General features: G+C 46.8%; 1 protein-coding gene across 1 annotated transcript; it reads right to left on the bottom strand.

Moving 5' to 3' along the window:
* Positions 1-8,130: 8,130 nt before the first annotated feature.
* On the bottom strand, positions 8,131-16,206 carry TCTE1 (t-complex-associated-testis-expressed 1). Its single transcript, XM_013943806.1, has 4 exons — positions 16,026-16,206; positions 13,411-13,979; positions 11,567-12,016; positions 8,131-9,469 (listed from the first exon to the last, which is right to left on the bottom strand). The coding sequence occupies exons 1-4, from the start codon at positions 16,204-16,206 to the stop codon at positions 9,326-9,328; spliced, it is 1,344 nt and encodes a 447-aa protein (XP_013799260.1). The 3' UTR covers positions 8,131-9,325.
* Positions 16,207-21,178: the final 4,972 nt, after the last annotated feature.

Below are 21,178 nucleotides of genomic sequence, written 5' to 3'. Positions count from 1 at the left end.
GGACGAACCCTGGCTTACTTGATGGTGCAGAAGTTTTTTCTGAGTAGAAAGTATATCCCTCCTGCTCTTATCCTGGCCTGAGTGAGAGAGAGGGCCAAAGGTGCAAGCAGTGACCTGGTCTGTCATGGCAAACAGATGGCAGTGTCCTCTTTTCTAGTGTAAAGGATGTCTTCAAAGTGACCAAAGTATGTTGAGCTTCTGCTGTTTGTGCAAGAAAAGCAGAACAGCTTGCAGCATGCTCTGGGAGGGTGAAATCTGGGTGCTTGTCAGTATGAGGGGGCAATAACTAAAAGATCTCTGTATTCAAAGGGCTTTGTTTTTTTCATTCATCACTCATCCATTGCAACACTCCATGGGCTGAGAGTCAGCCTCAGCAGTGCACTTGTCAGCAGACTTTCCTCACGTACCAGAACAAGTGAAGTGGAAATGCTGCCAGCTCCTCTTCCTGGTGCTTCAGGTCACTAATATATCCCTAGAAGAGAGCTATTCCACACTGCAATAAGGCTAGACAATAAGCTTTGGCCACTTGGTGTTTCCTCTTGCTGCCAATATACTTGCCAGATAGTTAAAAGCTCTCTAGCTTCCTGACCTAGAGGGAGAGAGAGTGAGTCTGTGAGGGGCTTTGAATTAGTTGGTGCTCACTCAAGTACACATCACCACCAATTTATCCATCTTTCAGCACACACTGAAAGCTTCCCAGATAGTGCCAAGTACTTTGCTAGTGCGGAACCAGGCAGTGAAACCAACCAGCCTGGTGTTACTTTTTAAGCCCACTAAATGTCTCGCAAACCCCACCCAGTAGGGGGATTTCAGAGAAGGCTTTCAGGTTGAACAGCTGTAGGGACATTTGGGAGGGAATCTCAGCTTATGGCCAACCGCAAGTCTTCCAGAATCAGACACAAGGCAAATACTCAGGATGAGTGATGGGGAAGCTGCTGTTTGTCTGACTTCAAAGAAACATCCCCCCACCTTTCCTTGCCCTATAAAATGTACAAATTAGAAAACCAACACATCCTTGCTTTTTCTATGCTGTCTTTTCCTACTCATGCTCAAGAGGCTCCAAAGCTATTTAATACCTCTGATGAATGCCCATGGGGAGGGGACTGCAAGAGGTTTAGTAAGTGGAAGTTTAAGTTTATGTGGCATCTGATGTCAGTAAAACATTGCTTGCTGATTAGCCTGTATGAAGAATAATACCTTCTAAGTTTTCCCCCTAGCCTTTCCAATCATGGTTTCAGTAACTACTGTCTAAGTATCACCAAGATGCTGCCTTGCTTACAGCAGGGTAAAACCTTGCTATAATGTGCTCCTGCTCTGCTGTGGTAGCTGTAGGGTATGTGTCTGAAATACTACTATACCACCCAGAAAGTTGTGCTACTAAACAGTTATAAGTGTCAGTTTATGATATGTGCTTCTAATTATATTTCATTTATATTTAGTGATGAGAATAAGGTCTGCATGAATATGAATATAGGTCTGTATGCATATGATCTGGATCCATATTATCTCATAAATGGGACATGGTTTAAATATTAGCTCTGTTTGGTAATACCATCTCCTGTAATGCATGCAGGCCTAGAATCTCCACTGAGTCAGATATACTTGGGGACCTAGGGCTGTTTCCTAGGACCTGGGGGCCTAGTGGGGACCTAGGTCTGAGCCCGCCCAGCACTGTTTCCCCCAAGGGCATTCTGGTAAAAGGGAAATGGGTTTAGTCACATTTCAAGTAGAAATTAATGGGCTATGTTCATTCCTAGTGTAATTTTATTGAAGCCAGTGGAACTACACCAGTGTGAGCATGGCCCAGCATCTCCTCAGAGTGATCTGCCCTTGAATCCAGACAAATTGATCCTTTGCAGTGTTGCTTTGATGCATGGGGTTCATGTTGGGACTTGGCCAACATGAAGGAATGTTGAATATCTACTGGATCTTCAAGCAGTGGGTTGAGTTGTTCTGCTGTACTGCCTCCATCACAGCTGCTCCACGAAGAGGAACGTTATGTCCATGGATGTGATCTCATCAACTCCCTCAAAAGCAAGCTAACAAGCAAACTGACCTCTGGTGGACTGGGAGAAGAGCCTTCTCTCCCAGGAGCATAGTCTTTCCACACACAAAGAAAAAGAGGTTCCAGGAACAAAACTGAACTTTCAAGACCCATAGCCTCATGGACTCCCCTTCTTCCTTCCCTCTCTGTCTTGTCTGTCTTACTTGGGGGAGGGACAGTTTCTTTGTGGAGTTCAGCAAGCTCCTCTGCCTGCAACCCATAGCCAGGCTCTACTGACAGGTACATCATCCACCTATGCAGCACTTCCAGAAACTGCCGAGTGTTCAGAAGCCCATATCAATGTGCAGCATGTCCATCCAGCACTGAGAATAAGCACAACTGCTGCTGGAAAGCTAATTGAGTTTTATTCCTCCCCTCCTTACGATGAAGACTGTTTTTGTTGGGGCTTTTTGTTCGTTTGTTTTTTGTAGATTTCAGACATTTAGGGAAATGAAGCTTGTGAGAAATTGATGCCTGTCCTGAACCATTCCCAGTCCTTAGAACTTTGGGAATGGGTGGATCACCTACTGTGATTATAACTTAGCAGACTTAGTAGAGCAAAGTAACTTCACACACAGACACACAAGGTTCTTTCACTCTCCATCAGTGCAAGCTGCTTCTGCGATCTTAGCTACTCACATTAGTGAAAGAAACAGCCTAGCTAGAATGTGTTGAGATGACTTAGTATTTTGTATCAGTCCCATGGTCCCAATGTCCATTAGCAGCACTGTCAGCTGACATGCCATGAATTCTGACTTTGGATGGCAGCCCATGAACCAGTAATGGTGAAAAGGTTTGAAAAACCCAAGCCTGAGGCTATATGAGTCTCCAGAAGCAGATGCAGAGGATCAGTTGAAAGCAAACATTCCCTCCTGTTCAGCACAATGAGAAGTTGTTGGGTTTTGTTTGTGTGTGTTGCACCTGGCCTTCCAGGAATGCCTGTCTCCAGGAGGTGAGGTGAGGGGAAAAGAAAAGAATGGTACCTGGTGAGACTAAAAGACCTAAACAGTGTTGAGGAATGTTTCAGTTTGCTGTTCTTTGCTCAAAAAGTTTCATCTTTGATGATGAAGATGTGCATTTAAACACTCCATTTCAGCCAGCTCTATTAGAAGTGTGTAGTGTTGGTGCAAAAGAAAGGCTAAAGGAAGATTTGGATAGTAGGCCTGTGATTTTGCAACGAGGTAGGCTGATCAGGAGCAGAGGCTGGAGTTTAAAATCTTCATCTGCAGGCACTGAGGTCTGTCCTTGCCATCCAAGCAAGTGCATGTGCATTGGGGGGTGTTTCTGTGTGCTCATGTGCACAGCTGGAGGATTGCAGCCATGCAGAGGGTTGTCGCATTTGTGGCTTTGGTTTCGTGGAGCCCATTTGTTCTTGTAGTGAGTGGTTTGCAAGGTGACAGAGAATTCCTCGTTGCTTATGAAAGGAAGCTCCTGACCTGGTTTTTGTGAGAAGATGGTGTGAAGCATCACATTTGCTGCTGTGAATGGCAGAGAGCAGGGATAAAAGCAGGTAGCAAGCAGTGTTTGAGAACAAGCTAGTCCTCTGCTGGCTGGCTGAAATGGGAGAGCTGTTGGATCTGCTCCCTGGCCAACACTCTCCGGCTATTCTCACCCTCCCCAAATTTGACTTGAAAATTGTCATTCTTTTGAGCTATCCAAAGCATCCCTCTCCTTGAACTCCTGAGGTCACGACAACCTCTTAGGCTGTGAGTTCATACCATTTGAGTCTCTTTTCTGCTAGGTGCTGTGGGCCAGCTGTGAAATACCTGTGGATGTGTAATGACTTCTGGCCATGTTTGTGGCCAGACCTCAGGGTAATCTGCTAGTTTGACTGTACACTGCCTTCAAACACTGCTCGCGCATTTGCGTGCCTTGTGCTTGCCTTGAGGGAAAATAGTGTAGCCTGTAGAGCACTGCAGTGCATCCTGCCCTCTGGCATGTTACTTTTGTATTGGTTTATGCTTTCTTGAGGAGCTTGCCAGCACTTTCTTCAGCCCTTATAGGCAGGCACTTCAGAGCTTTGCAGAGAGAAGTTCAGCAGACTGGAGCCAGAAAACAGAAGCCCTTGACATTTTGCTGTTCCTTATCTCCAATTCACTGGTGTTCTCCCTGATGAAGAGGAGCAAGTAGGCTCTTGTAGCTGTGTGGGACCAGGGGACAGTGTCATGATGAAAGCAGCATGTCTGCAGGGGTTTCTCTGAACATGGGCTCTGTGCTGCTCTGCTGAGATGGAGAGAAGCTTTGTTGTGGGCTGAACAAGACCCAGCTCATGGAGGAGCTAACTTAGGAGTGCAGAACAGTGTGAATGCTCAACGAGATCTAGGAGGGAGGGTCTGCATGTGAACAGCTGTTGAAGGCTTTGTAGATGTGATGATTTTTGTGGGAGACATGAGACAAGACAGGGCAGGAGCCTGTGTGCTAGAGTGCCAGTGTTTCAAGGTAGGGAAGAAGACAGAATGAAAGAGAGCGAGCAGGACATTTGATGGAAAAGACCTGGAACAAAACAGACTGTGAACATACTCTGGCTAAGGAGACAGATAGGAGGTATTTGCAAACTCAGGTGCCTAGGCCAAGCCTCTCTGCATCATCAGAGCAACAATGTTGCCTCTCAGCTCAGCACTGACAGTTTGAGCACGTGTCACCAAACCACAGTGGATAATGCAGCCACAAGGTGTAAATGTCACTAGTGAATAAATTGCCTTGTGCCTTGGAGAGGCTAATCCATCAAGGCTGGGGACGGGGATCTGACAGTGTTGGCTATTTCAGGCACAGCCTGTAGGGAGGAACTGCTTCATTTCTTAGCTGTCCTCTCTGCCTAGGAAAGCTGATGCAGGGGTTGGCTCTGTGCTGCTTCCCATCTTCCAAGCCACATGAGCTCAGGCTTCATCTCTCTTCACTGTGACTAAAGGAAGAATCCAGGAGAGGATCATGTTAGCAAAAAGCGCAGGCTGACATGGACATCTGTCAGCAGAGCAGTGCATGGGCCCAGAACAGGGCTAGCTGGTGGGGATGTTTGGAGAGAGAGTGTTGTGTGTAGAGCACCAGCATTTTTGGTGCTAATGGGATAAAACGATGGGTCACCAGCAATCAGGAGAGCTGTGTCAGTCACCTGCGGTGCAGGGCTGTGGCCTGCACCTTGTGTGCATCAGGCTAGTAGTGCTTGCCATACTGTTTTACAAGCATGCAACTTACTCCCCAATTCAGTTTCAAAGTTCACCTCTCTAGGAGGTGACCTGGAAATGCTCCAAGCCTGCCTGAGCCCAGGCCCTCACCCTGTCAGGAGATACAGTTGGCTCTATTATGCTGTTTTGGGGGGCAGCACACAGCTCCACTGTTTTCCTTCTCTGCAGTCACGAGCACCTTGGCTGGTTATGTTGAAGGCCAGCAGGTACCCTGGCAGCCAGGGACAGAAATTCAGTGTGGACAAAGCCAGCCCCGATGGAGCGAAGGGAGGGTGAGTGCAGTAATGATTTCCATGCATGGTGTCTGCCTGTCCTCAAGGCAGCCTGCTCCTCCATCCCTAGTTGGTGCTCGAAATCAACCTGCTGTCATGTTTACGACATATGCCAGCATGACACCTTGCAAATCGATGCCTCCGTCGCTGTGAGTAGAAGCTGAGAGGCCTGGGAAGCCAGCCACCAGGTCCTTCCACTGTGTGCACTGCACTCAGAGCAGCAAAGCACAGCTCGCCATCTGCTGCATTAGGGAGCCAGCCTCGCACCCTGTCAGGCCAGAGCAGAGGCACCTTCTGGCATATTCAAAGCAAAAGCGCTTGTGTCATTCCCCTGAATTCAGAAGTCTGGGAGCCTCTTTTACTTCCCAGCCACCCCCATCTTCCCCATCACACTGGTACAGACTGATGCACACCCTGTGAGCAAGAGGATGCTCCCAGGTTGGCTGGGGTCCTCCTGCCTCTGCTGTTTCACATGACTGAATGCTGTTTACAGGGCACCCATGTTCCTCAGTGCTGGACGGTGACGGGAGGGAAGAAAAGACCCCAGAAAAAGAGCAGAAGATCATTCTCTCCTAGATACGAAGGCCCATATTAACCTCCCTCCTCAAAGCCTCCCAGCAATTCCTGGGTACAAATTTCACAGAAGAGTTAGGGGGTCTGTACTCACCCTGAATCAGCACCACACTGCAGCACATGCCCTTCCAGACACATCACCTAGTAGTGACCACACTGCAGAGTAGTCCCACACCTATGTAATCGGACCTGAATGTGACAAGTGACCTACCAGAAATGGGATTGTTCATTCAGTGAATCTCTTGTTTCTGTCAGTTGTCTGGGAACAGGCTTTAATTTTTACCAACTTGTACAGTGTTTGAAACAGTTTGAACCCTTGCAAGCTGGCTGATAATTCACTCTGCTGGTCTCTTGCGTGTGGGCAAGTGTCTGGCCACGCAGACTGCTTGGTTTTGGTTTTGCTCTTTGAGTGGCTGAGAAATTCATGGGAGGGAAGGCAAAGGGTTCTCCAGACAGCTACCTGACCAGGAGTTCGTGCACGTGATGTGTTTGGATGGTGGTTAGAAGGCTTCGGTGTTGTGTTAACAGTCTTGGCCATTTGCAGCCAGAGGAGCTGTGAGTATCCTGGAAAGCAATTTAATAGAGTTTTTTCAGTGACACATATTCACAGCCTTTTTCTTTCCAGCCCTGTTCTTCATGGGCTCTGCTAGCATGTTTGAGGCATCACACCACTGCCCTCGCAGCACTAGCTCTTACTGCACAGCTCGCTGTTCAGACACAGCCCCGCACTCAGAGCTACATGCAGGCTTTCCCAGGACAAGGCCATCCCCTTAAACCCAAATCCCACCCTTATTGCTGGAGCTGTTCTTTCTTCAGCCTGAATCTCATCTGGGTCTTTTCTGCCATTTCTAAACACAAGCTTTCATCTCATTCAGGTGTGTCATTCAGTGGAAATATTTTGTAAATGCAAATAAAAAGAAATAAATCTATTCAATACCTCGGTCTCGAGGATGGGAAACAAATAGTTGGAGATGCCAGGGTGGGAAGGCTTCACAGCTGCTGCCACTGGTTATATTTTCTTGCAGACCTAGTAGCCCCTGGAACATCCATGAATAGTTTGGAAGGGAGCTATACTGATCTGCAAGGGCTTTAGGGTGATCTGTGTCGCTACCCCTCGTGTGGCCACTGCTGCTGGTGATAGCCTCGCACTCTATCCTTTCTGATCTATAAGGCCATGACATCAAGCAGATAAAGGCCCTGTCGGCCAGGGGCCTGCAGGCAGCAGAGCCATAGATGTCTGTATCCATCAGGCAGAGCAAGGCACAAGCGGGTATATGGCTAACAAATTCTTTTGTGAGCACTGGGAACAGTTTTTACTTTTCAACTATGTCAATATGATCTAGCTCTGTCTGTCTCTCTATATATGTACAAACAGTATATCACAATGTTGCCTTTTTTGTTGGAAATATCAAAGTACAAAGACTGTAAACCAAATCGGTGTAATAAAAGTTTCAGATGATTCACTGACATGGCTCTCAGCAGTGGGTCTGTGAGCACTGGTGCAGGCCAGAGTTGGGAGACACTTGAAGCCCCTGCATTGCTCAAAGGGCAGGGAGTGAATGGAGGCCTAGAAGGGTCAGTCAGTTTGCTTAATTTCCTGCCAACTTCTCCTGACTGGGGTGATTAAAGGACCAAGGCAATCAGGTAGGTGGCCTTTCCTAACCTCTTCAGGTGACCATAACTCATGGGGCAGAAGGGAAGGGTAAGTGACAGCCTGGGCTGCTTCTTATACTGACCCCTTCTCCTTGTGATGGGAGGGATCTGTCTTGTTTGCCACTCAGCCCTGTGAAATCTGTGGTCCAGCAGTCCTGCAGGATCCCAGGAGGGATCCCTCTCATTCGAAGTTCTGCGAAGCACAAAAATTTTTTTTTTGACAGGCTTGCAAGGAAGAGCCTTCCTGAGCATCTGGTTTTAAAGGTGAGTATCTGGTTTTAAAGAATTCACCTGTTTGCAAAGCAGGGCTGGCAGTGTTCAAAGGCCTAACAGCACAGAGCAGGAAAGGATGTTGGAGAGAGCTATCGTTTATTGAATGGCTTTCTTTACATTTTACCATCCATATCTGAAACTAGACAGGTTTTGCTATAAAAACAGGGCTAAAACCTCAGCTGAATCAATAATGAGAAAAAACTTCTGAGCAACTGCAAACAACATTCCTCTACCATCTATGCATCACACTTCCACCTCCAGGAAAAAGCCTGAAATAGCTGCCTGCCCTGAGGATTAAATCTGAACTAGACCATTTAGGGGTGCTGTTCACCTTAGGTGTTTTACAGGTGGAACAACATCCAGTTGCCCAAACTCATTCCCTTTCATAATCCTATCCTGAGCTTGCTACAAGAGCATGTAACAAACCACAGGAGATGGGATTTAATGTTGAGCAAAGTGGGAGAGAGAACTTAAGAGGCAAATTGCTTCTGTGAAGCCACTACAGTCCCATTAGAGCTAATGCTTTTCTCATATTGAGCCACAAGCTAGGATGATGGGGATCTGGCAAAGGCGGCTGTAGTAGCTGCCACAAGTTGAGTGTTTCTCAAAAATACAAATAAAGACAAACCTCCAAAGTAAAGGCTGCCTTTCCAAAAGGCACTAAAACATTACTGTTCACACACAGAGACTGATATTAACTTAGCATCTGCTCTGTTATCAAATGGATGCTGTTTTGCAGCAAATTAAGGATGAAAAATCCCATCCTATATCAAAGCCTCGGACAAAGCAGGTGGTCTAGAAACATGGGAGACTGAGCAGGTGAGTGTCTTTGCTCCTGTCACCAGCCACTCTGTTGGTGACATTTCAAAGGCTGAATACCTTCCTGCAAACAAACCATGGCCAGTTAAAGCCACCACCACCAGTGGCTGTACAATGTTTTCGAACAGACAACCTTTTCTTGCAGCTCCAGGCAATTCTGTCTGTAAGGGAAGAGCTGGAATTTCTGGCACGAAGGTACCATGGGATGATTTGAAGTCTGTGGGACAGCAGAATGCCAGAGATGGGTGGGGAGACAGGGAAATGTCTGAAGAAGCTGTAGAGGTCTTTCTCTGTAGTCTGTGTGCTGGTCTGGTCTGGATTACAGTCACTAAGTGCCTCCTATGCTTCCCTCCTGCTCACCTCCAGCTGGGAGCCATGTTTGCCACAGCACTCAGAGAGGGGAGGTATTTCATGTCAAATCTTACACAGTGGACTTCCAGTATCTGAAAAGCCCATTGATTTCTGGAGATTTTTCTTCAGAGGGGTTTGACTGATGGACACTGCAGAGATCACAGCCGGGCTCTTTCCTGGTTGGCCTGCAGAATTTGATTGATGAGATATTCACTCTCCTGGCCCACCTCTGCCAGGCGGAGGTCAAACTCAGTCAAAATCTTGTTATCCATGAGCCCTTCAAGCAGCTGCTTGCCACCATCCTGCAATTGGTAAGAGGAGGGATGAGAAGAGGAGGTCAAAGAGTGAAGTTTATCTTTGCCTTTCTCTCATCCCCAGAGCAACTTCCCCTGCACTCCCCTGCTGTTGGTGGTAGAGCTGCAGAGAAAGGAGCCCATCAGACTGTGCGAAAAGTGGCTAAGGCCTCCACCCAAGCCTGAAACATTGCTTGCAAGAGAAGTACAGAGCAGTGTAACCTTATGCAGCACACAGTGATATGACACCAGCTAACGACTCTTTCTGGGTATCAGGTCAGCAGCCCTCAAGCTCGGGCTGGTTCATAGCACAGATGGAGATAATAACCTGAAAGGAGCCTGCTCCAACCTGTGCCTCAGTCCTCAGCTCACTGCTGGATGGGGCAAATGGCAGCATGATTTGTGCACTTTTCCTCATCTCCGCAGTGCCAAGAACCCCTGTGCTCATGATCTCCTGCTCAGATGCCATCTCCCTGGGAGGATCAGCTTTTGTGGGGGGACACTCTCAAGCAACTGAAGTCCAGTCTGCATGGGAAGTTCAAGCTTTGATGGAAAATGCTACATAGATATCAGCTTTAGGAACAGTTGGTGCATTTCCTTCTCTTACCTGAAAAATCATCTTTAGGGATGTAACCATTTGACTTTTTTTTCCCACAGCTGTTCTCTTTCAGGTACTGAATAAATGTGCTGACCCAGTCTCCTCCATTCAGACAGTCCTCTCTCCCCAGCACCCTACCTGCTAGACCTTTGCTAAAATGGACAGAGCATGAGAAGGGAGATGAGTCTCCTTTTAAGAGAGTACAGTGGCCAGAATTTGGCACATCTTTAGCAATTTGGTAACCAGGAATCTCAGCTCCCGAACTGTATTGCCATGTTCAGGATCACAGTGATCATAGCAATGGCCTGTGGACATTTTTACATGTAATTTGTAACTGTATCATTGATTCACTGAGGAATCTCCAGTGAGGCCGTCACTTCCCCTGTGTATAAAGCAAAGATAATAATACAGTCCACTTGTTGGGGTGCTGTGGAGCTTCACAAATGGGCACCAGGAGAGCTCATCTTATGGAAGGTGCTAAGCACAGAGATTATTATTTTCTAAGCAAAAATCCTTCTATCCTTTCCAGTCTTTGCCCCTTGTATCATTACACTGAAACGTTTTTCTGTATCCAGGATCATAAAAATCAGAACTCACAAAAGGTTTTCTGCCATCAAGTCCTTTTAAAACCTTTGTCAAAAACATTGAGCCAATATTCCTGCCAGCAGGGACAGCTGGTCTTGCTACCTCTTTATTGTGACAGTGAGAAAATTGAGGCAGCACAGAAAGTTTAAAAGCCAACATAATTGCATTTGGCTATTTAGTTTCAGATTTCTAAAGATCTTTTTAATCAGCTGAAGAGAAGTGGTCTGGCTTGTGGAGATGTTGCATACTATAGCTCTTAGGGATATAGTAGGATCTGTGGATGCTCATATCCGGAAAATGTGAGCCCATGATTTAGGAGCCACATATAAGCATCCAGATGTGACGCTTTTGAACCACCATACCAGTCCAGAGCTGTAGGGTGAGTTACAGCAGCTCAATAACTGATACAATTTTCTAAGAATCTTCTCTGAGTGTTTGATGGCCAGGAGAGTTTCTGGGAAGGGTGAAACTACCTGTGTGCTGCTGAGTGACAGATGGCACAGCAGATCCAAAATACAGAGGATATGAATAAGGCCCTAATATCATGCCACCTATCACTATTTTCTACTCCCCTGTGTGTAAAGTGGCTGTGATTTTCCCATTTTCCTGGATTTCAGTTTCCCATGGGGAAATTTGTCTGCCCAGAAGCTCAAAGACTGGAAGCCAGATTCCACCTGAGAGCTCTGTGAAAAGAGCGGGACATAATAGGTGAGATAAATGTGTGTGTGCACACAGAAAAAGATGTTCTTCTTCCTGACATCTGCTATAGTCTCTTCATTACTTGTAACTGTTGTTACCACAGCAGGATGGCAAAGTGAGGGATGCATTTGGCTCTGTGGCTTTGAGACAGAGCAGGCTCAGTGTCTGCTTTGCAACACAACCACTCAGACACACAAGCTGCAGAGTGAAAGGGTTTCTCTTACCAGCCCTATGTGGTTGCATGAGAAATTGATACTAGTCAGTGCGCTGTTCTGAGCAAGGACTTGGGAGAAAAGTGTAGCGGTTGGCTCTGACAGCTCGTTGCTTCCCAGATGGATAGACTTCAGAGTGGTGTTGGTCAGCAGGGCACGGCCAATTGCCTGCCCGCCTTCATCCTCCACGCAGTTGAGGCGTAGATTCAGGGAGGTCAGGGTGGAGTTATTGGCCAGGGCTTGAGCAAGAGCCTGAGCCCCCAGGTGACGGATCTGGTTGTTACACATATCAAGGATTTCTAATTTGCTGTGGTTGATCAATTTGCCAACAGCACATGCCCCCTTGTCCCCGATGAGATTGTGGGACAAGTTCAGCTCCATCAAACAGGGGTGATCCAGCAAGTTCTGGATCAGCAGCCTGGCCTTGTCATCATCCACTTTGCTGCGTGTCAGCTTGAAAATCTGAGGGGATAAAAGACAGGGGCATTAAAATGACCAGTGCTTTGGAATGAGCTTTTCAGAAGACCTCAAGTGAGTTAAGCCCATGGCAGCTGCTCACCAGAGGCAGGATTCATCTCGCTTTGCTTCAGACTCCTTGTCGTGTAGGCTAAATAAATTAGCTGCTTTTATAGTGGATAGGGCAGGCTCTTCCAGAAGGCAGATCATGCCACTGACATCCCATGCCTATTCTAGGGTGAAATGGTTCATCTTCTGGAAATGCCTGCCCCTGTTTTCTGAACCCACAGGATCTTGGACACAGAGAGCTGAATTAAATGAGATAAAGCTGCCCAAACTTCTGCAGAGAGCAACAGCAGAACTCACCCCAATAGCAGAACTCGCCCCACACCGCAATCAAATATTCGCTCTCCGAACTAGCATGGACCACCTTCACATGCACTGGTAATAACCTGCAGTGCTCTTTGTTAAGGGCAATGCCCTACATGGCCAGGGCACCTTAATAGTTACATGAGAATTGATTTCTCTTCTGGAAGCCAAGCGGAAGGATGTTTCCCAAAGCATGCCAATATGTGGGGGAAGCGTGCAGCAAGCTCTCTCTGGGTGTTCTCTGAACAGCAACGTCCATGGACATTTGGTGGGGCTGAATTTCTGTGCTGTAATCATCACAGAACTCAAGACTATGTTAGTGCCCAGAAAGAATAAGCCTCATCACTCTAGGGAAAATGCGAATATTTCTCCCATGCTCTTCTTGGGGGTCTCGGCTGCTCTGGGGCATTCTGATATGTATTTACTGAGCATAAACCACCAAAAACTGTCCTTATGAAAAACCGTCTCTGGGCTTCTCCTCTCCTCCCTCCCAGAACTGTGTGGGGAGTTAAAACAGGAATGCTGCTTTCTTTCTGGCTACAGGGAACATTTTTTGAAAGAGCAAATGTTTTGCTTACTGACCCTCAGACAACCTGTTCTAACAAGAACATATACCAGACAAGATACTCAGCACTAGGCCAGCAAGTCAACTTCTCTTCACTCTGGCAGACTGGAACTATCAAAAGGAAAGGTGCTGCCCTGCTACAAGACAGGGTGTCTAAAGGGGAATGAATCTTCATGCCCTGACATTTCACTCAGCTCAATCAAGGCTGGTGCAGCTCTAGGGACTGCAGCAGCTATGGACCTGACTAGAACAGTACTGAAGGTTAACACTTGGATGACACTGCTCTCTACTGACTAATGCAGACTTGTCCCAGAGAGGCAGAGTATTTGAGCCAGATGCTTACAAATGGCCCACTAGGGTGGCAAGACTAAAAGTGTCCAGCAAGCAAAACTGGTCCCTAGGTTTCTCCCCCCAGGCAATTTGAAGATCTAGCTGAGGAATAAAGGTTCAGTTTGGGATACATTACTTTCAAGTTGTGGCACTTCTTCAAGGCGACAGCTAGGTTGTAACAGTCCTGGTGGGTGAAGTTAAAGAGGTTCCACTCGAAGTTCATACCACAGTCCTTCACACCATAAGTAAGATTAAGCTGTTCAAGATGAGGGAGAGCAGTAATGAGGACTCCCAGGTCATAGTGATGCATGGAGACTTCACTGAGCCCAAAATCTCTCCCTGAATCAGAGAAGTCATCTTCCTCCTCCTTTTGATCCAGCTTCACTGGTGGCAGGAACTGATCAACCTCCAGTTTCCACACGTACTCTTTGCAGAGCGGGATGAGCTCCAGGACCTGGTTGGGGTCCGTGATGTTAGGGATGAAACTTTTCAGGATGTTCTCCAGGTGACGTTCAAAGAACATCCGCTTCCAGCTGTCTCCATAGTTGGAGACGTCGCACACTTGCCAGTGCTGAGTGCAGCACCTCTTCCAGTAGTCCTCATCGTGTATTAGGTTGGCAGTCACAGTGAGTGGAAGTCCAGTGGAGAGCTTGTCCAGCACTTTCCTTTGGTGCTCAGGCAGAAGATGGTCCATAATAGGGTTCTCTGGAGGGGATGGAGAAGAGGAGAGGTTGCTCTGGGCTGTAGGCCCAAGGCACCTGTAGGCCAGGGTTCTGTCCAGACCCTCAACTGTGTGTCAATGCCCTCCCCTCTACTGACACTGGCTCCCTTCTCAGTTGTCATTAGCTGGTGCAGGGAACTAAGCTGGCAGAAAATGACTCATTTCTATCTTTCACTATACAATATCAGTGTAATTGAATTTACTCTCATAATATTTGGAAATTGCATCAGAAACTTAGCTCCCATCTCTGTAACCACCAAAGCTGGGTACCACAAATATGGTCCTGACTAAGGTTATTGACCTGTAGTTGGAAATTTGCATAGTTTTGAACAGATCTTGAAAGTATCTGCTTTCAAGCACTCTAAATCCAGATCATCAGTTTAAATTTGGTTTTAATTCGGCTTATATTCAGAGGAAGACTGCTGCCACTAACACAACTATTCTAGGCTTATACTGATGGCAGAATTTGTCTTGTCATTTGCTGAACTTTCTACCTTTGGATTCTAATCATATTAAAGGGTGATATTTGAGAAGTGAACTGTCTGTGCGCTTTTCATACAAGTCCTCTTGTCTTTTTATCTTAACTCAGGTGTCTGTCTTACCCCAAACTGATTCCTGATTCCTGATTCCTGATTCCTTCCCACTAAAACACATTTTATCTTAGCCTTCAGATCTACCCTGTTTAAATAAAGGTTCTCTTTTCCCAGGCACTTTCTCTCCTCAGTCCCTTCCCTGAAGTGTCAGCTGACTTCTCTTTGGTGGAAGTTCTTTGTGGTAAGAGATGGCAGAGAAAAGCTACGTGTATATACACTGTGAATACTTGGTGACAAGTAGATGTGTGTTGAATAACAGAGCTTATCAGTGAAGAGGCCTATCTGCACATGGGAAATCAGATTCTTAGACAAAAAGTGGGGTTAGTCTTATATTTTTTCTCTCTCTGGGGCATTTCCTTCCTAAGGACACCCAGAGTTTTACCAGAGGCTTCTCCAGGAGTCTCTTCTCCAGTGTCCTACAGCTGGCACTGCAGTGACCTTCTCTGCAAAGACTCACAATGCAAGCAGAGGTGAGACACACATTGGCATAACTGAACTAGCTGCAGTCTGGCTCACTCAGGCAACAGCAGTGGGCAAGATGCAACTGCACAGGTCAGATGCTGGTATGAGGGACTCCAAGAGACTGAGCACGCTTACTTGCATGCACTGTAGGTCCAATCCATTTGGCATCAGGCTGACTGATCAAACTGATAGGACTTGGAAGGTCTCCCAGCTGGGACCCCCAAGCACCAGTTCCTGGTCTAAGGCAGCACTGAGCTTCTCTGTACTGTGTTACAGTTCCAGTGTTGACATACCCTATCTTTGGTCTTTGCTACAACTTCACTGAGTCAGCCAAAAACACAGGTAGGTCCTGTCTTTTCCCCTTCCCACTCACTTTCCAGATGAGTCACCCTTTCTATGTTTTGCTGTGTTTCATCAGTCCACCTGCCTCAAAAGCACCTTCCCTGCCTGGGAACATGACTTGTCACATCACCACCAAAAGCTGTGGAGAAGGCCTGAAACTGTGAGTACAGTATGAATTCTGAGATGGGGGCTCCTTGGAGCAGGGAGTATTTCTACATCTCTTTGTACAGCACTCAGCACAATGGGGGCTCCACCCTTGAGTGCTACCGTAACGTATGTATGAATCAAGAGAAGGAAATAGCAACTTCACAGTCCTGGTCACAGCTGAGGTAGTGAGTCCAGCAGACCATGGAAGGAAGAAGAAATGATAGGACAAGATTAGGGCAGAGTCACATCCTGGATAGGAGCCCAGAGGACTAAAACATTCCTGGAGTGTGCAAGTACATGCTTAGCAACTAAACAGTTTGCTTAACTAGCTGCTTGAGGAGATGTTTTTCTCCATCTGTTTCTCTGGCAGGGCTGGGTACCACCCTCTGTGCCTTTCAGATGCATCTGCCTGCTCTGTTGACCCTCTGCTCCCCAAGACAGACGCTGTCTCCCTGTGTGTCCTGGGGGAGAGGCACTCCTGCTTACTTTCAAAATTGCGAATGATGTGCTGGAGACAGAGCTCAGTGAGCTGTGGGACAATGGCGAGGGACCACTCAGGATCCTCAGCAATGATGCGCTGTATACAGTACGAATCAGCAGCGAGGCTGGCCTGGGATGGGAATGAGGGAAGGGCTGTGCTCACATCACCAGCCACTGGCTCCTGCATCCTGCTTGGGTCCCACTTCTCCTTCAGGAGAAGCTGGAAGAAAACTGCTTGAGATCAGAAGTCACCACCACGTTTTCCAGCTGGGCTGCCTGGAACAGAAAAAGATAATTTTAGTAAAAGGCCAGGAATATGAATACTTTGCTCACATTGCTCTTTTGTAATGCACTTTTCCCCTGCCCTTTGCCTGCTTCCTCTGCTTGGACTGGAAGCACTGCAGCACAGCAACTATTATTTAGTTTTATCTTTATATAGCGCCCTGCACAAAGACGTCTCTAGGTACCACATGTAATAAACAGATGATAATGTGGTGTTAATTTAAAGTGCTGTTGAAGAGGGTGGACAGGAATTGGTTGCATACTGTCTTCTCCAATAAAAGAATAGAGGCCTTAAGTGAAGCCAGCAGGAGCTGGGTTCAAAACACAAAAAAGAGATGGCTCTTCACACCATCTGTAGTTAACGCTGGGGAGTTTTTTGCCACAGGATGTTGTGGATTTTGAAAATCTGTGGAGGTTTCAGTAGAGACTGGACAAGTTCATGGAAGATAAATCCCTTGAGAATGATTAAGCACACAGAAACCACATCTGGCTCAATATGAGTTGAAAATGGTTGGAGGTGGGGAGAGTGCTGGAGGGAAGCAATATGTATGCTTGCATCTGGCCACTGTCAGAAATGGGATACTGGGCCAGATAGCTCCCATCTGATCCAATATGCATGCTCTTATGACTCTTTAAAGACAGTTACTTACTATACATGTATTCATTTTTTCTGCCTTTCCCAATTACTTACCAGCTGAACTCCTTCCAAACATCCATTAACTGATGAGGTGGGTCAGATTTGTTCAGACCCACATTGAGCATAAGCATATATGAGCTAAAAGAACCAGGCTAGAGTAAAAGGCAGGATGCCCAAGTCTTATTAGTTCTGCAAAGCTTTCCCAGACCAAATCTTCCCATTTGCTATTTCCTACCCCAGCTTCAAGACCAGCACTCTCGGCCTTCATTATCACACATGTACGATTATTCTCTGAAAGTCCTAATGGTTCCCTCACTAACTCCACCAGTCTGAAAGAGTCTGAGGAGACATTAGGAAGGAGAAGGCTCTTCTTTTGCCTTCCGAGTCCTGGGTTCTGTAGCATTGTCCAGACTTGGCAAGTCTGTGACAGGACACCCAGACCTAGGCTAAATCTTTCTTGGGGTTAACTGCACATAACAGGGCTGCAGTTCAGTGAAAGATGAAAGAGGCTCATAAAAACAAGAGAGTCATTGTGAAGAACTGAATTTTGAGGGAGCTGCTTGAAAGGGAGAAGGACAGTTAGCGTCTCCAGGGCACATGAAAACAGCATGAGGCAGAACGATGGTTGGCAGTGTCAGAGGCAAGGGCAGCTTCCTACAAGACCAAGGGGATGCCTTGGGGCAGCAGGGGCCCTGCACTATGACAGAGTCAAGGGATCCTGTGACAACATCCTACATAGAGGCTGACAGCCACACAGTATCTTGTGCCACAACATCCCTCAGCTGAACAGTGCTCTGATTGCAAACAGCTCTTCCTTTACGGAGGACAAGAGCCAGATGGTGCTCCCCAGATCAAATGCCTCATTTCCTTCCCCTGCACAAGGCTGCTTCCTTTTCCCCTGAAGTCCCAGTTTGTGCTGCCTCAGTCAGCACAAGCCCCTCTTTTCCTGAAAGCTTTGTAGCAGGCTTTGCTAGCTTTCCTCCCTTTGCTCCTTTCTCCTCCAAAAGACATCTGATGAAAGGGCCTACAAAGGAATGCGCAAAAGACCTGTGAAATGCCAGGAACTAGAAGAGCAAAGCACAATGATTCATATCATACTGCAGCAAGTGTGTCAGCAAAGGCTTCTTTAAATGCATTTTCAGCAGGTCCTAGAAGAGAATAATCTTTTCATAACGAGAGTCAGGAAATGGGGACGAGGGAGATGGCAGTGGCAGGGGTTCCTCCATCACAAAGCAGGTTGATGAAGGGTGCCAGAGCAGGGAGGTTATGTCTCCCGGCAGGTATTGGTGAAAGGATGGCAAAGGCCATAGAAAAAGGGTGCTTGTTCTGAAGAAGGAGGAATGTGGAAGGGGAAGGAATGGATGATGTGCAATGTGACTGTTCCAAAATGAGAAGTGAAAAACATTTGTTTGAAGAGCTTCCTGTCCCCCAAAGGAAGATGCTGTGACGGCAAGCTACCACTGAGGGGAAAGAGAACACAACACACTGACCCAGCTGAAAACCCAGCTCTTAATGCTGGTAGTCTTTAGTGGAAAGGGAAAGCACAGCTGGATGGCAGTGAGGTGGCATTAAAAGAGGAGAGGTGCTTGGGAAAAATGCTTTCTCCTTGCTCAGTCCTTCATCCTATTCAAAAAGCATCTCTGTCACTGTGTCCCCCAGTCACAGCTGATTGGAGCTTCTGGTGACTTTTCTGACCTTCTGGGAGCAATCTTTAAAAACCAGCTGTTAGGAAAAGCTAGTGCAACATTGATGGCCTAGTATTATTTCATGGTTGTGTTCCAGCAAATAATCTGATTGCCAGTATACCGATGGTAGATCAATTTTTAGAAAGTAACCCATGGTGCATACAAGACTGCCAAATGGCCTCCCACAGGCCAAGTGGGAGATACAACTGTCCTCAGGCAGAGCATAAACCCAGCTCTAGAAATCAGTGCAACCCCTCGGTATGTTGGATGAAGTTTAGTGCTGGTTGCTCAGTGTGAGAGGTTACCTAGATGGGGACTAATCTCAATGTAGGCTGATCCCAAATGTGAGGTTGCAGAACACAGCTCAGGGTATTTGTGGCCCAGCTGCTGAGGACTTTCATCTGTATCTGAGCTCTGCACCAAGCCAGCTCCTCTAACTCTGCCGTTCCCACTCAGCATTCAGTGTGAACACGAATCTAGCAGGAGGAAGGCTGTTAGTGTATGATAACTAGCCCACAAGGTGTCTGAATCAACCCCACGACCGAGGTGTTGGGGAGGGTTGAGTCTGACACTGAGTCATTGATCACGCTGAATCAATTCACACCACCTTCAGCACGGTAACCACATGCCACTGCTTGCCTTCAGCATCTTAGTTTTCTGTGAGCCTCTGTGGGTCTAGGTGTCCAGATATGCAATCTGGGAGAGGAAACATTGCTTTCACTGTTGCATCCCCTCTGCCTTGGCTTTAGGAACCTCATAAAGCCAGAGCTAATATGCTAAGCCAGTTCCCATGGCTGGATTTGCTGAGCATGTATTTAAACACTAGAGAAGTGTTGTAATTCACTGACTATCAATAAGCCAAGTCAACAGCATTAACACACACTCCTTCCCACCCACTCTACACTTAAGTCACCCACACTACAAAGACTTTATGAAATAATATACAATGAATGGGGACATGTAGTAAATTCCCAGTTTATATAATTTAACACATGGATTAGGCTGAAAGGTAAATTATACTGAAATTTCTAAAAAAAATCACACTTCCTTTCCCCCAAAGAAGCAAGTCTTTCAGGATTCCATTCATGTAGCCAACTTACATTGCTACCTAACATTTTGGCTGTTCAGTCCCACCTGTTTTGTTTTGGAAATAGGACATTTGCTCAAACAAAAAAGTTTTCCACTTTTTTGATCAACATCAAAGCCCAGAGAGGCCACTAAGAAGAGTCATGTGGAAATTGGTGACATTTGGCTGATGACCCCTACCAGAATATGTTGATCCAAGAATCTGAATGACTGTAACCCTGTTAACTGGAGAGTTTGTAAATGTAGGGGAAATTTGCCCTAGCTGAGATTGCATTCACACTGAAGCTTGGTCTGCCCAGAAACTGAGGAAGTCCTCACATCATTGCTGCAGTATTCTGGAAATGCTAGCTGAACTACAGGTGTCTTTGTCATTCTGTTGTTACAGCTACTCTGCATAGGCTAGCTGAGACATCAGCAAAAGATCTCCCGCTACCACCAACAGTGACATGTGATGCTCTCTTTTGCTTATATAGAAAGGCTGATACTAAGTATGCATTAGGAAAGCATATTCCAGACTCCTAAAGAGCCTGAGTCTCTGGACTGGGCCTTAAGTAAAGGAAAAAATGCATGCCAAATGAGGGACCTATCTAGTTTCAAATATACTGGAAATTGTCTGTAAGTGGAGATCAAGCAGAACTGGGTTAGCCAGCCATTTGGGAATATAGTTAGTGTTGTCACTGTAATATGACAGGTGTCAAGGGCCAACAATCTGGTCCTAGATAACTGTCAACATACCAGACACGCTGTCCAGGCAAGGGTCCTGTTCAGAAAGGACCTTTCTGAAACATGAAAACAGTTGAGGAATTTAGCATTGTCCATTATAGCCCTTGCTACTCTGCACAGCTGGTGACATCATGCCAACCCTTGGAGACCCAGAAAGGAGGTATCTGCTGAAAGGTAAGGAAAACCTCTGGCTGCTTCCAAAAGCTCAGCCCTCAGTCAAAGGCACTAGTCCGGCTCTCTGAAATGCCTGATGACAGGGACCTTATACTGTCTCCTCCCAGCAAGGCTCCTCTACAGAATCCCGAAGAGGGGAAAAAAAACCTCACTAGATTGGTCAGTTTATTAATAATAATTATGAAGAACAGTGTTTTTCTCCAGTTTGCCCTCTCCAACTATCTGTGAACTGTAAGGGGGTAAAGGGGTGTTCACTGAGGAAACACAAGGTTATTGAGACTAGCTGGAGGATGCTGGGAGCCTGTGATAATGCTATGAACAGAGCCAAGATCCAAAATCGTAGGTCTGTGCTTTTAACAAGCAGAGCATGTTCCTTCTTTCTCCCCATTGATCCCCTTCCAGAGTTGCTCCTTACCCTGCGGGTGTCAGGGTCCCAAAGGAGGACAGCGTTTCTCTGCGGAGGTCTGGTCTCGCTTCTCTCCTCTCCCAGACCCGCGGAGAGCAGTACCAGCATGCAGCACAGGCGGGCACTTGCCGGAAGGTTCCCAGGGTAATAATCAGCTCCTGCAGGG

This window comes from Apteryx mantelli, chromosome 3, assembly GCF_036417845.1.
Source record: "Apteryx mantelli isolate bAptMan1 chromosome 3, bAptMan1.hap1, whole genome shotgun sequence".
NCBI lineage: Eukaryota > Metazoa > Chordata > Aves > Apterygiformes > Apterygidae > Apteryx > Apteryx mantelli.
The sequence above is the reverse complement of the archived record's forward strand: the minus strand, read 5'-3'. Positions and strand labels throughout refer to the sequence as shown.